The sequence below is a fragment of the Juglans regia genome, chromosome 8, assembly GCF_001411555.2.
Source record: "Juglans regia cultivar Chandler chromosome 8, Walnut 2.0, whole genome shotgun sequence".
Classification (NCBI taxonomy): Eukaryota; Viridiplantae; Streptophyta; class Magnoliopsida; order Fagales; family Juglandaceae; genus Juglans; species Juglans regia.
In genome coordinates, this window is record NC_049908.1 from 10,966,638 (window position 1) to 10,980,364 (window position 13,727).

General features: G+C 33.8%; 1 protein-coding gene across 1 annotated transcript; it reads left to right on the forward strand.

Annotated features, from left to right (window-relative positions):
* The first annotated feature begins 11,114 nt into the window (after positions 1-11,114).
* On the forward strand, positions 11,115-12,686 carry LOC109019700 (epoxide hydrolase A-like). The gene is made up of 3 exons (XM_035693430.1): positions 11,115-11,655; positions 11,868-12,106; positions 12,218-12,686. Exons 1-3 carry the CDS (start codon positions 11,191-11,193, stop codon positions 12,462-12,464), a joined length of 951 nt encoding a protein of 316 aa, XP_035549323.1. The 5' UTR covers positions 11,115-11,190; the 3' UTR covers positions 12,465-12,686.
* The last annotated feature ends 1,041 nt before the right edge of the window (positions 12,687-13,727 follow it).

Here is a 13,727-nt window from a genome sequence, read left to right on the forward strand (position 1 = left end):
CGAACAAACCGTTATTTTGATACGACAAGTTATCATTTAAAATGTCGCTGCAATAACTCGATTGACATATTAAAATGCTGTCGTTCGAGTAATTTAGACCTACAATAAGTCAAAAAATTTTGAAAAAAAAATTAAAGACACCCCAGACAAGTCTTGGGTGCCTTTAATCGCATGGTTTGAAGGCAATTCATCCCATTTGCCTTTAGCCCATGCTTAATAGAGAGAGTTAGAGTGAGAGAGAGTTAGAGTTAAAGAGAAAAGAGCTTAATTGAGTGGGGTTAGTATTGTATTTTTTTTGTTTATTTTGAATTTTGTTGTGATTTTTCTATGTATTATTTAGTTTGAACTAATTAGAATTGTGTTTTTTGTTTGAAGGATTATTTTTTGGGGATTTTTGAAGCTTGTCATTTGTAAAGGGATATTGCTAGGTATATTTCTAAACTTTATTAGGAATATGTTGCAAATTTTTGGGAATATTGTTGTGAAAATGTGAGTATGTGAATATGTTTGGATATGTGAATATGTTTGGATATTGTGAATATGTTGTTAGATAATTGATTGTGAATATGTTTGGATATTATGAATATGTTAGATAATTAATTGGGAATATGATTGGATATTATGAATATGTTGTTAGATAATTGATTGTGAATATGTTGTTAGATAATTGATTGTGAATATGTTTGGATATTGTGAATATGTTGTTAGATAATTGATTGTAAATATGTTGTGAATATGCTAGTTGTGAATTTAATAAGAATATGTAGTGAATACATTGTGAATGTATTGGTATTTAATTGTAAATATGTTGTGACTTTTAAAAAAGATAATTGAAAAAATATCTTGAATTTTATAATATTGTGAATGTAGGAGATACAATTAGGAGATATAATATTGTGAATTTTTTAATATCGTTAGGCAATCCGGGTGGTTCGGGTGCTGGAAGGGTCATCAAAGATCATAGTGGGAAGTTGATTAGATGTTTTGCGGAACATATTGGCCTCAGATCTAGTAACTATGCCCAAGGGATGGGGCTCCTTTTTGGTTTACGGATTGTGAAAAGCGTGAATCTAGTTAATGTTGATATTGAGCTTGATCTATGATTGTTTTCCAGTGGGTGATGAAATCTCATTGTGGGCTATGGTATTTTGAAGATTTTTGGAAAGAAATTCTTGAGATTCTTGGTACTTTGAACTATTCTATCTCTCATGTGTATAAACAAAGCAATGCTCCTGTGGATTTTTTGGCTTGGATGGGTTCTGACGATAATAGTATGATATGGGAGGATTTCTCTTTACTTCCTCACTTACTAAAAGGAATGTTGAAGATGGATAAAATGAGGCTTCCTCATGTTAGATTTGCTTAATTTTTGTTTGATGTTGGTTCTATATGTCATGGTTTTGGTTTTGGTTATAGAGTATAAGGATGTGGTTTTGGTTTTAGTTTTGTAACCAAGTGCTTGTTATAACCACAGTTTTCATCCGCCATGACTGAGGGTTTTATGAATAAAATTGGAGAGTGGTCACTCTTGGACATGTGGCCCCAACTCTTTATAAGAAAAAAAAAAGTAATTCATAATATATTAAGTAATTCATAAAATACTTAGTAAATAACTAATAAAAAACAAATATCTAATAAATAAATAAATAAAAACTAATTTAACAAATATTATATATTAATAAGATGCTAGATTATACTATATAACTAATAAAGTAAAGTAATTCATAATAACATACTTAGTAAATAACAAATTAAAAACAAATATCTAATAAATAAATAATAGCTTTAACTTGAATTAAATTTATATATACTAATATAAATTAGTTAATAAAATATTGTACAAAAAGCTAATTTAACAAATACTATATATTAATAAGATGCTAGATCATACTATATAACTAATAAAACAAACTAATTCATCATAACATACTTAGTAAATAAAAAAAATAAGATAAAAAATACTAAGTAAGAAATAACATATTTAGAAAATAACTCTCGACATAGTTTGTGTGTCGTATATATGTATATGTTATTTGTTAGATTTTGTGTGACATTGCACGAATAACCTTAGACCCATTTGAGAATTAGTGTACACTCAGGTGTTCACTAATTCCTAAATTGTCGAGTGTGGACAGTTTGAGATTATATTATCTAAATTACACATTTTTGTTACTTCTACTTTACACGTTTAGTATGAAATTTCAGTGTCTTCCTCATTTGTTCTTCGGGTATACTTTTCACAAGATGAGAATCCCTCTCTGCGAACATATATACAAGGAGAACTATGAGGAGGTATTGCCGAAATTTCTACTGATGTGGAAAGTAGAAGAGTGACAAAATTTGTGTAATATGAATGATATAATCTCGAATGGGATAAGACCAACTATTAAAGATTTAAAGAGCAGCGAGAATTAGAGCATGTGATGCATGTGAAATTAGTTTGCATTATACTAATCGATAGGTTTTTTTAAAAATGGATAAAAGTTGTATAAGACTTGGTGATAGACTTGAAAAGGACTATGTTGTGTATGCACGTGGAGTTAGAGCCTTTATTAATTTTGCTCGAGCCTTTGCCGATAGTCACAGTTACATTAAGTGTCCATGTCGAGGGTGCAAAAATCTGTGCGCTATAGGATTGGATGAAGTAGAAAGCCATATATTTGTGAATGGTATAGATTTGGGGTATACTCGATGGCTATTGCTTGGTGAGCCATACTAACAATCAACCGAGGTTATGTTCGGTCATGGTTTTGATATACGACACATGGATGAAGATACTGAGAATGATGACCTTAATGAGCAGGATGAGATAGAGGAGATGTTGGATGACATTGAAGCTGAGATGTTTATGAATGAAATAGACGAGGACGCCTTAAGTGGTTGAGGGACTGAATCAGAGAATTTATCTACAATGTGGGAAGATGCAAAGCATGAGCTTTATCCTGAACATACAAAACACAGCAAAATGTTGTTTATTGTGCGACTGCTTCACATTAAGTTGTTGTGTGGGATGTCAACAAAAGTAATCAACATGGTCTTGGACTTATTTAATGAGGTCGTTCTTGAAAGTTCTGCATTGCCCAAAAATTTTTATGAAGCGAAATAGTTGAGAAAGGAGTTAAGGTTTGAGTACAAGTCCATACATGCATGCAAGAATGATTGTGTTTTGTTTTGGAATGAGAATGAGGAAAAACAAGCTCGTCCCGTATGCAAAGAGTTGAGGTGGAAGGGTAAGAAAAATATTCCGGTGAAGATTTTGCATTATTTCCTGCTGAAACCCATATTGCAAAAGTTATACATGTATAAAATAACAGCTCAAGATATGAGGTGGAACGTGGAGAAAATGGTGAAGTATAATGAATATATGAGACACCCAGCTGACTCACTTGAGTGGCAAAGGTTTGATGATCTAAAGTTTGGCAACGAAGCTCGTAATGTGCATCTAGGACTAACAACGGATTGATTCAATCCCTTTGACAATCTAAGTACAAGTTATAGCACTTGGCCAGTAATGTTGATTCCGTATAATCTTCAACCATGGAGGTGCATGAAGGCGCCAAACTTTCTATTAATTTTACTTATCCTCGACCCAAGTTCACCTGGGAATGATATTGACGTATTCATGCAGCCGTTATTTGAAGATTTGAAAGATCTGTGGGAAACAGGAGTCGGAACTTTTGATGCATATAAGTCGACATCTTTTCAGATGGATGTTGCAGTAATGTGGTCGATAAATTATTTTCCAGCATATGAGAATCTTTCCGGTTGGAGTACTAAAATGAAGTTAGCATGTCGCAAGTGTAATAAAGAGACTGCAAGTGAGTGGCTAAAATATTCACAAAAGATGTGCTTCATGGGCCATCAACGGTATTTGTCAGCAAATCATGCGAAGCAAAAGGAATGTGCTAAATTTGATGGGAGAGCTAAGGACAAAACTGCACCAAAGGAGTTGACTGGAGACAAGATAGTTGAACAGTGACTGGAAGTTAGAGCAAACAATTTTGGCGAAGGTTGAGGAAAGAACAAAAGAAAATGAGGTGCTGCAGAATTAAATTGGACAAAGCATAGTATTTTATTTGACTTGTCGTATTGGCCATCATGCATTTGCGATATAGTTTGGATGTAATGCACATAGAGAAAAATATTTGTGATAATATTCTGGGGACATTGATAAGCATAAACAAAAAGACAAAAAAGATGAAGGACATTATTAAGACGAGGAACGATATTGAGAGAATGAGAATTCAACATAATTTGCATTTGCGAATGGAAGGCAACAGGGTGGTTATGCCCCATGTATGTTTTACGATGACAAGGGATGAGAGGATGGATTTTTGCAAATAGTTGCAAGGTGTGACGTTGCCAGATGGTTATGCGTCCAGTCTTGATAGATGCATGAGCCCTGATGACTAGAAAATAACTAGATTGAAAAGTCATGATTGTCATGTATTGTTGAATAAACAGTTACCGGTGAGAACTCGTGGCAAACTGACTTCTAATGTACGTGTCGCTGTAACCAAACTTTGCATGTTTTTCAAGTATTTGTGCTCTCAGATAGTAAATCGAGATATGTTACGAAAGATGGAAGAAGACATTGCTAATATACTATGTAAATTCGAGCAGATCTTTCTACTATCATTTTTTGATGTAATGGTCAATTTAGCAATACATTTACCTTGGGAGGTATTGTTAGGTGGCCCGGTGTAATTCCGTTGGATGTATCCAATTAAAAGATATTTGGGTAGAGAGAAGTGCACTGTTGGGAACAAATCCTGAGCTAAGGGTTCAATAGCAGATATTTATATACACGATGAATGGTTGACATTTTGCTGTCTATATCTTCATGGTGTTCAAACACCATTTAATTGTGAAGAGCGGAATGCTGATTTTGCTACTTCTCATCCTTGTGACCTATCAGTGTTTTTCTAGAATGTATGGCTCTTGGGTGCATAAACGGGATACGACTTATTTGGTGGAGAGTTAGGAAAAGTTCGGTGATACGTGTTGAATAATTTTCAGGAGATTGATGATTATCTCAAGTATATTGCTGCATACTTAGAATTATTCTAATTAAAAATATTATTATATAACTCATATGTTCAAATACTCTATTCTTTTATACTTTCATATAGTATGCATATGGACAAACTTGGGAAAAAAGACGTAGAGAATTTAGAGGCGAGACACGAAGAATAATTTCTCGAATGGTTTGAACAACGCGCATGCATTTTAAATGTCTCATGAATTAAAATCACTTTGAACCATTTTAATTCTTGTTTACTTTTAATAATTTTGTTACTATTTTAATTGTTAGATTTTGGAACAATGTGTTAATGATCCCGTATCAGTTTCTTCTGAATTGTATGCATTGGCCCGTGGTCCCTCACACAGAGCACTTCGATACACTGCATGCACGGTTTGAGGTTATAGATTTCATACTATGGACCGTGAACGTACTCGAAAGATGCAAAACTGTGGTATGTCGGTCACGGGAAGTCATGGAACAGATGACATTGATTACTATAGTGTCATATGTGACATTATTGGATTAAAATACCTGGATTGGAATATGACATATGTTTTTAAATGTGATTGGTAGGATATACGCAGTGGTTGGGTTTCGATACATAGGGATAGTCACTTTACGAGTGTCAATACTGCATGTAAATGGTACGAAGATGATCCATTTGTATTGGCTTGTCAAGCTACCAAAGTCAAGCTACCAAAGTCTATTACCTGGTTGATCCAATGAAAGGGGCTAATGAAGATAGTGGAGAGATAACTTGGCGAGTCGTACAAAATTTTATGCCTCAGAATATATATGATGCAGGAATGGTAGCGGATCACGATCATAGTGGAGATGAAGATAACACTCTGGTTATAGAGGCCTACCAGGAAGATGAAGAATGTATTAATTTATTTGTTGACCTCGAAGCACTTGAACTAATCCCCTTGTGTAGAGATGACGTCCCACCCATACTTCTAGACCCATCTGTATTAAATGATCGTTTAGTTTATGAAGTAAGTGAAGAAGAAGAGTCCAAAGATGAAGTCGATGAAGAAGACAAAGAAGAAGATATTGTTGATGATGAAGTTATTGAAGTCGATTCTGAAACAAGTATGGAAAATACATCTGGAGATGAAGAATAAAAGTATTAAATACTTTATTTACATAGGTGACAATACAATACATTTTTTATAAATTATTCTATACTACTTTTTTTTTTTTAATATTATTCATTTCCAAGGATGCTACCAAAACGACAATGAACAAATGTGCCTCCTCCTCCAAGTCCCGAACCCGTTCACGACTCCCTAACTGAGGATTTCGCTCCTGAACAAGTTAATACACAAGAGACAGACAGCCAGTTGACACCTACCAGTAAGAAAATTTTGTTGATAATTAAACATATTTCAATACTTTGGGGATTGTATTTAGTAATTTTAAAAATATTAGCTGGTGTCTTATCACGTATCGGACGTGTCTACACACGTGGCCGTGCTATGGAAAGAAATAAATGGCACGAAAAAATAAAGTCAACATTCCTGATAACTTCATTGGAGAAATTAACAAAAGTGCAATATCGCTTTCCTCCAATGTCAACACACTAGTCCGAGCTTATGCCACATTTTATGTGCGATCACAGAGAGATGTTTCGAATGAGGTAAATGATCACATTCGGAGTCATGTACTAGTGAGCTTGTATATGAATGTAAATTTCTTTTGACATGTTTTGATTTCATATTTTCGATGCAATTCACTTCTTAGGATGAATTCGAGCTCAATTTTGGCTGTAGCGTGGATGTGCGAACTATGAACGAGTTGATGACTACATTATTTTGGCGTCATAAGGGATGATGTCATGACCACTTCAAGAAATTCGAGACATTGGAAGAGGTTGTTCAATCCCCTTTTCAAAAAATGAAGTTAGATGATTGGAGGAAGTGTTGTGATCTTTTCGCAAGTTTAGATTATCATGTATACCATATTTATTTCCTATAAGTTTTTTGACATCTATATTGCTTTCATATATTATATTTAACATTGTTAATTTCTCCTGCAGTACTTAAGTTCTATTAATGTACAAAATAGAATGACTTTGACAATCCACCATCGCACCGGCTCAAGGTCATTCTAACGTCTTATTGATAAAATGGTAATTAATAACTTATTAATTTTCACTCATTTTTAACATATTATTTTATTTAAGTACTAACATTATTTCTTAAAATTACTAATGTGGCTTTCTTACAAACGTGATGATCCAGAAAATTTCTCCCACACTCATGTCTATGCTACTATTTACACCAATGAGCACAATGAGTGGGTTGATCCTGTCACTAAAGATAATTATGTAAATGAGGTTATTTTCTGTGAATAAATTATGTAACATGTGAATTTATATTATGTTTGATTCCTCATTTCTTTTAATATGTTACTTATTGTGTATTTTTGTTGTAATTGTAGGAAAAAATGATTGAGATCCAATCAGTCTCTGAGGAATTCTCTTCTAGTGACATAGATATATTCACGTATGGGCTCGAGACCAAATCTGGTTTGGTAAGAGGTTTGGGACGTTATTTCAAGTGTGTCGGTTCAGCCTCCACGACCTCGGTTTCGAAAGTTAATAATCTTACTAAAGATTTAGATGCAACACACCAAGAAATTGAGCAGATGAAGTCGAGACAGCAGGAGTTGGAATTTCTTATTGTAACAGTCTGATTTAGAGACGCGTTTGCAGAAGCAACAAAAAGACCGCGATGAGAAAATACATATTGAAGTCCAAGAGAAAATACAGAGGGAGATGATGGTCTAGATGGAACGAGTTATGTCAATTCAGCAGGATCGCAGTGGGGGAGGAAAGGAGAAAAATAATCAATATATCATTATCATTATCATTATCATTATTAGAAATCTTTATTATCTATTTTTGCAACTCTGTAAGACATTATTAGAAGTTACATTTTTGGTGCAATATGAAACAATTTGTATGCTTTTTAATTTTATGAAATTACTATTTCTGATCATAATGTTTGCATGTAAACAGCAAACGTTCAAACTTAGCTTCATGTTCGAATCAACGTTTGAACAAATACCAGAGAATTTGAACCAAACATTCAAACGTAATACACTACGTTCACACATTTTAATGTACAAACAATCTAAACGTTTGAATGATTACAATAGATATGTGCAAACGACAAACTAATATCCAAACATTAAAAATTTTACGTTCAAACTCTTCTCCTTAAATATCCGAATGCTACATTCAAACATCTCCGTGTTAATGTTCGAACTTAACATTCATGCGAAGCAAAAACAACAAATGCAAAAATTTTTACGTGTGAATGTTAATCAGTCGAGTTAACGTTCGAACGTCAGTTTATAAGTGCGAACGTTACTTTTTGTGATAGTTTTTAACTGTCACAAAAAATATCACGTTTGAACGTTAAATCTCATGGAGGATTTGCAATCATTACTAAAAACAAAAAAGTGACAAATTAACAGTAAACCATCACAAAAAGCATTCTGTAACGCATTTTAGGTGACGATCGTGGTAACTGTCTCAAACAGTCACAAAACATTTTTTGTGATGGTTTGCTTATTTTTGTAACGGTTTCGTCCATCACAAAAGCCAAATTCTGTTGTAGTTATATAACTAGTTGAGTTAATGTCAATGGATGAGCACTAAGCAAGTGATATTGTTGGTTAACTAGTTAGTGATATTGTTGCATAACTAGTTAGCACACACTCTTGAAACAAATATACTACTCATATTCTATGAGACAATATACAAAAAGGAAATTCTTCAAATTTGTAAAGATAAAAATACAATGCAACTTTCTAACCTTATTAATGTATTTAAAGCCTCACAATTATAAAGGGAACCATTCTAAGTGAAATGCAATAAAAATATCATGCATTTGTCTTCCTGGAATATGCACTTATCAGAGTCCTACCACATATGAAAACAGAGCACATTATGTTGCTTTCTTTCTAAGTGGTGTATAAGGCTAATTCAGTCCAACCACACAGAATTATAATTGAGAATTTATGGATTTATATTTTAAATCTATAAGTATAACTAACCCTTCTACATAGCTGTAGATCGCACTAGACATCTTGAAAAAGAGCTTTTGTTGCAGCCCTTGGCAGAAACCATCTTCCCAGACCAATAGATTTATATATTAAATCTATAGCATTTACATATTCAAACATTAAGTACACCTAAAGCCAAAGATTAAACATTAAATTTGTCCAAATTCATACCATCCACTCCATTGCAATCCAAACCAACACATCTAATACATGAAATCTGCCCATACAATTTATTCACGTACATCACACAACCACAAAACTTTAATAATTTTGTACTAACTAACATCATCTCACCCCAATCTTTCATATACACAACTTAAATTCATAAAAAAATACTAACATACTTGTTGCTCATATACATTCATCCAACACGAACAACCTACCAATTTCTTGCATACTATCAATTTCTTGCACATATAAACTCAATATCCAACAACCTACCAATTTACAAAACTTTGCAAGTTCAACTACAAACTTCCTCAGTTCATGGAATTAGTACCATATCATGCAACTACACACATATAATTAAACCCGTTATCCATTTAATTAAACTCCATATACAACACTAAAGACGAATCGGTGCCAGTTCTAGGCCATGGATGCATCGGGTGTGAAGGAGTGGCTTGCGACGGCACTCTGTGTTTGGGGAGATTGCAAGGGAAAGGTAGAAATCTAGATAGAGGGGGTTTGAGAGTGAGGCGGTCGTGGTTCATGTTGGTCTGGTGGCACACGGCGCAGGGATGGCGGCGAGGGAGAAAATAGAGACAGAAACAAAGTCGAAGAGAGAGAGGTTGGTCGATGTTCGATGGTGACTACGTGGAGGGTGGTTGGTCATGCATGAGCCTTGCGGTGGCTGCTTTTCATGGCAGCTCGGTGGCTGGTGGTGGTGGTGGTCGGTGCGAGAGAATGGAGGGAGAGGGTGCAGAGCACGGGCTGGAGAGGACAGCGCAGTGGAAGGGGGAAGGTAAAAAGAAAGAGGAGAGGAAAGAGAAGAAAGAGAAATTAGGGTTGGGAAATTAGATCCTAATCCTACATTTGGGATTGATTTAAATCCAATGGTGGAGATAAATCCAACTGAAATAAAAAGATTAATAGAAAATAAAGAGTAGAAATAATTGTAAGAAAAATACACTATGCCTTTGAGAAAAAGCGCTTGTAATTATCTTCAAACTATTTGCTGCGATTCATTCTCGCCACAACACAGTGGCGGAACCAGAAATTTGTTGTAGGGGGCCGAGCAAAGTTAAAACTATAATAAAATATTATTTATTCTATTTTTGAGTCAAAATAATTTATAAGATCAAAATAATTTTGTAAAGTAAGCTAAGATAATTTTTTAGAGAGAAAACCAACACAATATGAGATAATATAATCCTATTAAATCATAAAAGGACTAATGCATATTATTTTTTTTTCAAACTTTGGAGGGGCCATGGCCCCCTTACCCCTGTGTAGGTCCACCACTTCCGCAACATCTAATAAAGTTGGGCTTCCACTTTTTCGGCCGAAAAAGTTGCCACAAAAAACTATTTTTATTGATGAAATTTCGATCTTCGGACGTGATCTCGTTGCAACACAACCTAATTCACTTTCCACAGACATCTTTTATGTGATCAACCCTAAATTTTCAACTATGGTGTGCCTTGGGAAAAAAATTCATAGCAAAACGCCAAAGACTAAATTTATTGTAGTAGAGGAAGTCATAAACCCCGTTAATCTGAATAGGAAATGAATTGACCAAAGGCTGCTTTACCCAATTAAAAACTTGACTGGTAATAGAACTTGCTAGAAAACTTCGCCCCATCTCATGTGAAAGAAAAAAAATGTATAAAAGAAATAGAGTTAATACGAATTTGACTAGTAATACGAATTTGACTGAGCTGGGAGTTGAAAATTAAAAGGATTGAAAACAGAATAAACCTTATTATTACGGCTGCCTTTGAAGTCAAATTGTTTCTGTTTTCTTTGTCCACTAAAAAGAAGATAAGAATTTGAGAAGCGCTAAGGCCACACTAGTTCACTATACAAAGGAACAGAAGCTAGCAATAACTTGAGCAGAGTGAAAGTCTGACATATCGTAGAGTTTAAAAATGGAGAAAATAGAGCACACGACTGTCGCCACAAATGGCATAAACATGCACGTAGCGTCGATAGGGAAAGGTCCAGTGGTCCTCCTCCTCCATGGCTTCCCTGAGCTCTGGTACTCGTGGCGACACCAGCTTCTGTACCTCTCCTCCCACGGCTATCGCTGTATCGCCCCCGACCTTCGTGGCTATGACGACACTGACGCCCCTCCCTCCCATGCCTCCTACACATCTTTACACATCGTCGGAGACCTTGTCGCCCTTCTTGACCAGCTTGGTATCGACCAGGTCTTCTTGGTCGGCCATGACTGGGGAGCTATGATGGCCTGGTACTTTTGTTTGTTCAGGCCGGATCGAATCAAAGCTTTGATCAACCTGAGCGTGCCATTTTTTCCCAGGAACCCGACGTTTGATCTGGTGGATGGCTTCAGGGCTTTGTTTGGTGATGATTATTACGTTTGCAGGTTTCAGGTAAATTAATTTGGTTTATCTTTTTAACTCCATTTTTTGGGTGATTTTCGTCTCATTGATTCACTTTGACAATCAACATCGATCAGAGTTTATATATTGGATTGTATTTATGAGTCGATCGAGGGTAATACGAGAAATCGTTTAGATCGCCGTAATACAACAAATTCGAAACAGCTCGTTGCATTAGATTAATTAAAATCTGGTGCCTGCAGGAACATGGAGAAGCCGAAGAAGATTTTGCTTGTGTCGATACCGCACGACTAATGAAGAAGTTCTTTTCAATATTCGGTCCAAATCCTCTGATGATACCTAAAGAAGTGGGAGTTAGAGGATTGGCAACACCAGATGCATTGCCTTCTTGGTTGTCAGAAGAAGATATTAATTATTATGCCACCAAATTTAAGCAGACAGGTTTCACCGGAGGATTGAACTATTATCGAGCTATCCACCTGTAAGTTTCAAGCATCTTTGTATTTATAGAATTTAAATTAAATAATTCTTTCTGTTTATAAGGAACCGTAGATTTACTTGGGACCGTAAACTTTATCTTAATAAATGGAAGAAACTGGGAGCTCACAGCGCCATGGACTGGATCACAAGTCAAAGTGCCAGCCAAGTTCATAGTGGGAGACCAGGATATCGTCTACAATATCCCAGGTGTCAAGGACTATATAAGCGGCGGCGGCTTCAAGAAAGACGTGCCGTGTTTGCAAGACGTAGTTGTGATGGAAGGAGTATCTCATTTCATCAATCAAGAAAAGGCAGATGAGATTAGCGCACACATATATGAATTTATCAACAAGTACTGAGTGTGCGAGAAAGTATTTTCAGGTCGAGGACTATGAGCTGCATGGGTACTGTTTACCGTTTAGTTCCCATGGATCATCTATAATAATGGATCGAGCCAACGAATTATTAAATAAGCATGTAATGTTGATCGTGTGTACTGAACGTACAAATCAACAACATAATGGTGTTATTTTCTTATTATGTTATTTATGCCTTTTGCATATGCTTAATTACAGTTAACAGCAACGTACGTAATTTTGTAATTTATAAAGAGATTTGATAAAAATAAATATATAAATTGATGTAATTTTATATGATACGTTTTAGGAAAATGCTACATGCCCCGCTGGGGGCTCCCGCTGGGAGCTCCTGCTGGGGCATGTAGCATTTTTTTATATATTTTTTTAAATTTATTTTTATATAGATATTTTTAATAATTTTAAATATTTTAAAAAATAAAATAAAAATTATAATATTATTTAAAAATATTTTTTTAATTACAAAGTAGAATAAAAATTAATATTTAATTATTTATATTTTACTTTCTGATTAAGGAAGTGTTTTTTTTTTTTTACTTTCTGATTAAGGAAGTGTTTTTTAATTGTTTGTTTTTTACTTTCTGATTAAGGAAGTGTTTTTTAATGATTTTTTTTTTTTTACTTTCTGATTAAAAAAGTGTTTTTTAATGATTTTTTTTTTACTTTTTGATTAAAGAAGTGTTTTTTAATGATATTTTAAATTTATTTTATTTTTTAAAAATATTTATAAGTGTAAAAAAAATCTATATAAAAAATAAATTAAAAAATTACACATAAAAAAGTACATATTAAGCTTAACGGGAACCCCCAACGGGAGCTGTAATATGACTATTTTAAATATTTTTAAAAAAAATCATAATATTATTAAAAAATATTTTCTTAATCATAAAGTAAAATAAAAAATTATAAAAAAATATTTTTTATAATTTTTTATTTTACTTCGTAATTAAGAAAATATTTTTTAATATATATTTTTTACTTTTAGATTAAGAAAATATTTTTTAATATATATTTTTTACTTTTGGATTAAAAAAATATTTTCTTAATAATATTTTAATTTTATTTTATTTTTTTAAAATATTTTAAAATATTAAAAAATCTATATAAAAATTATTTAAATAAAATATATATTAAATAATACTACAGCCCCAGCGGGAACTCCCAGCGGGAGCCCCCAGCGGGGCTGTAGCACTACCCTACGTTTTATCTAATTTATACAAAAAATAATTTTTAAATTTAATATAT

What these genes read in the sequence shown, in the direction of transcription:
- LOC109019700 (XM_035693430.1), top strand. Translation starts at nt 11,191, where the DNA reads ATGGAGAAAATAGAGCACACGACTGTCGCCACAAATGGCATAAACATG. An exon ending in ATTACGTTTGCAGGTTTCAG is followed by an intron (nt 11,656 to 11,867) that starts GTAAATTAATTT and finishes TGGTGCCTGCAG; the next exon opens with GAACATGGAGAAGCCGAAGA. An exon ending in TATTATCGAGCTATCCACCT is followed by an intron (nt 12,107 to 12,217) that starts GTAAGTTTCAAG and finishes AATAAATGGAAG; the next exon opens with AAACTGGGAGCTCACAGCGC.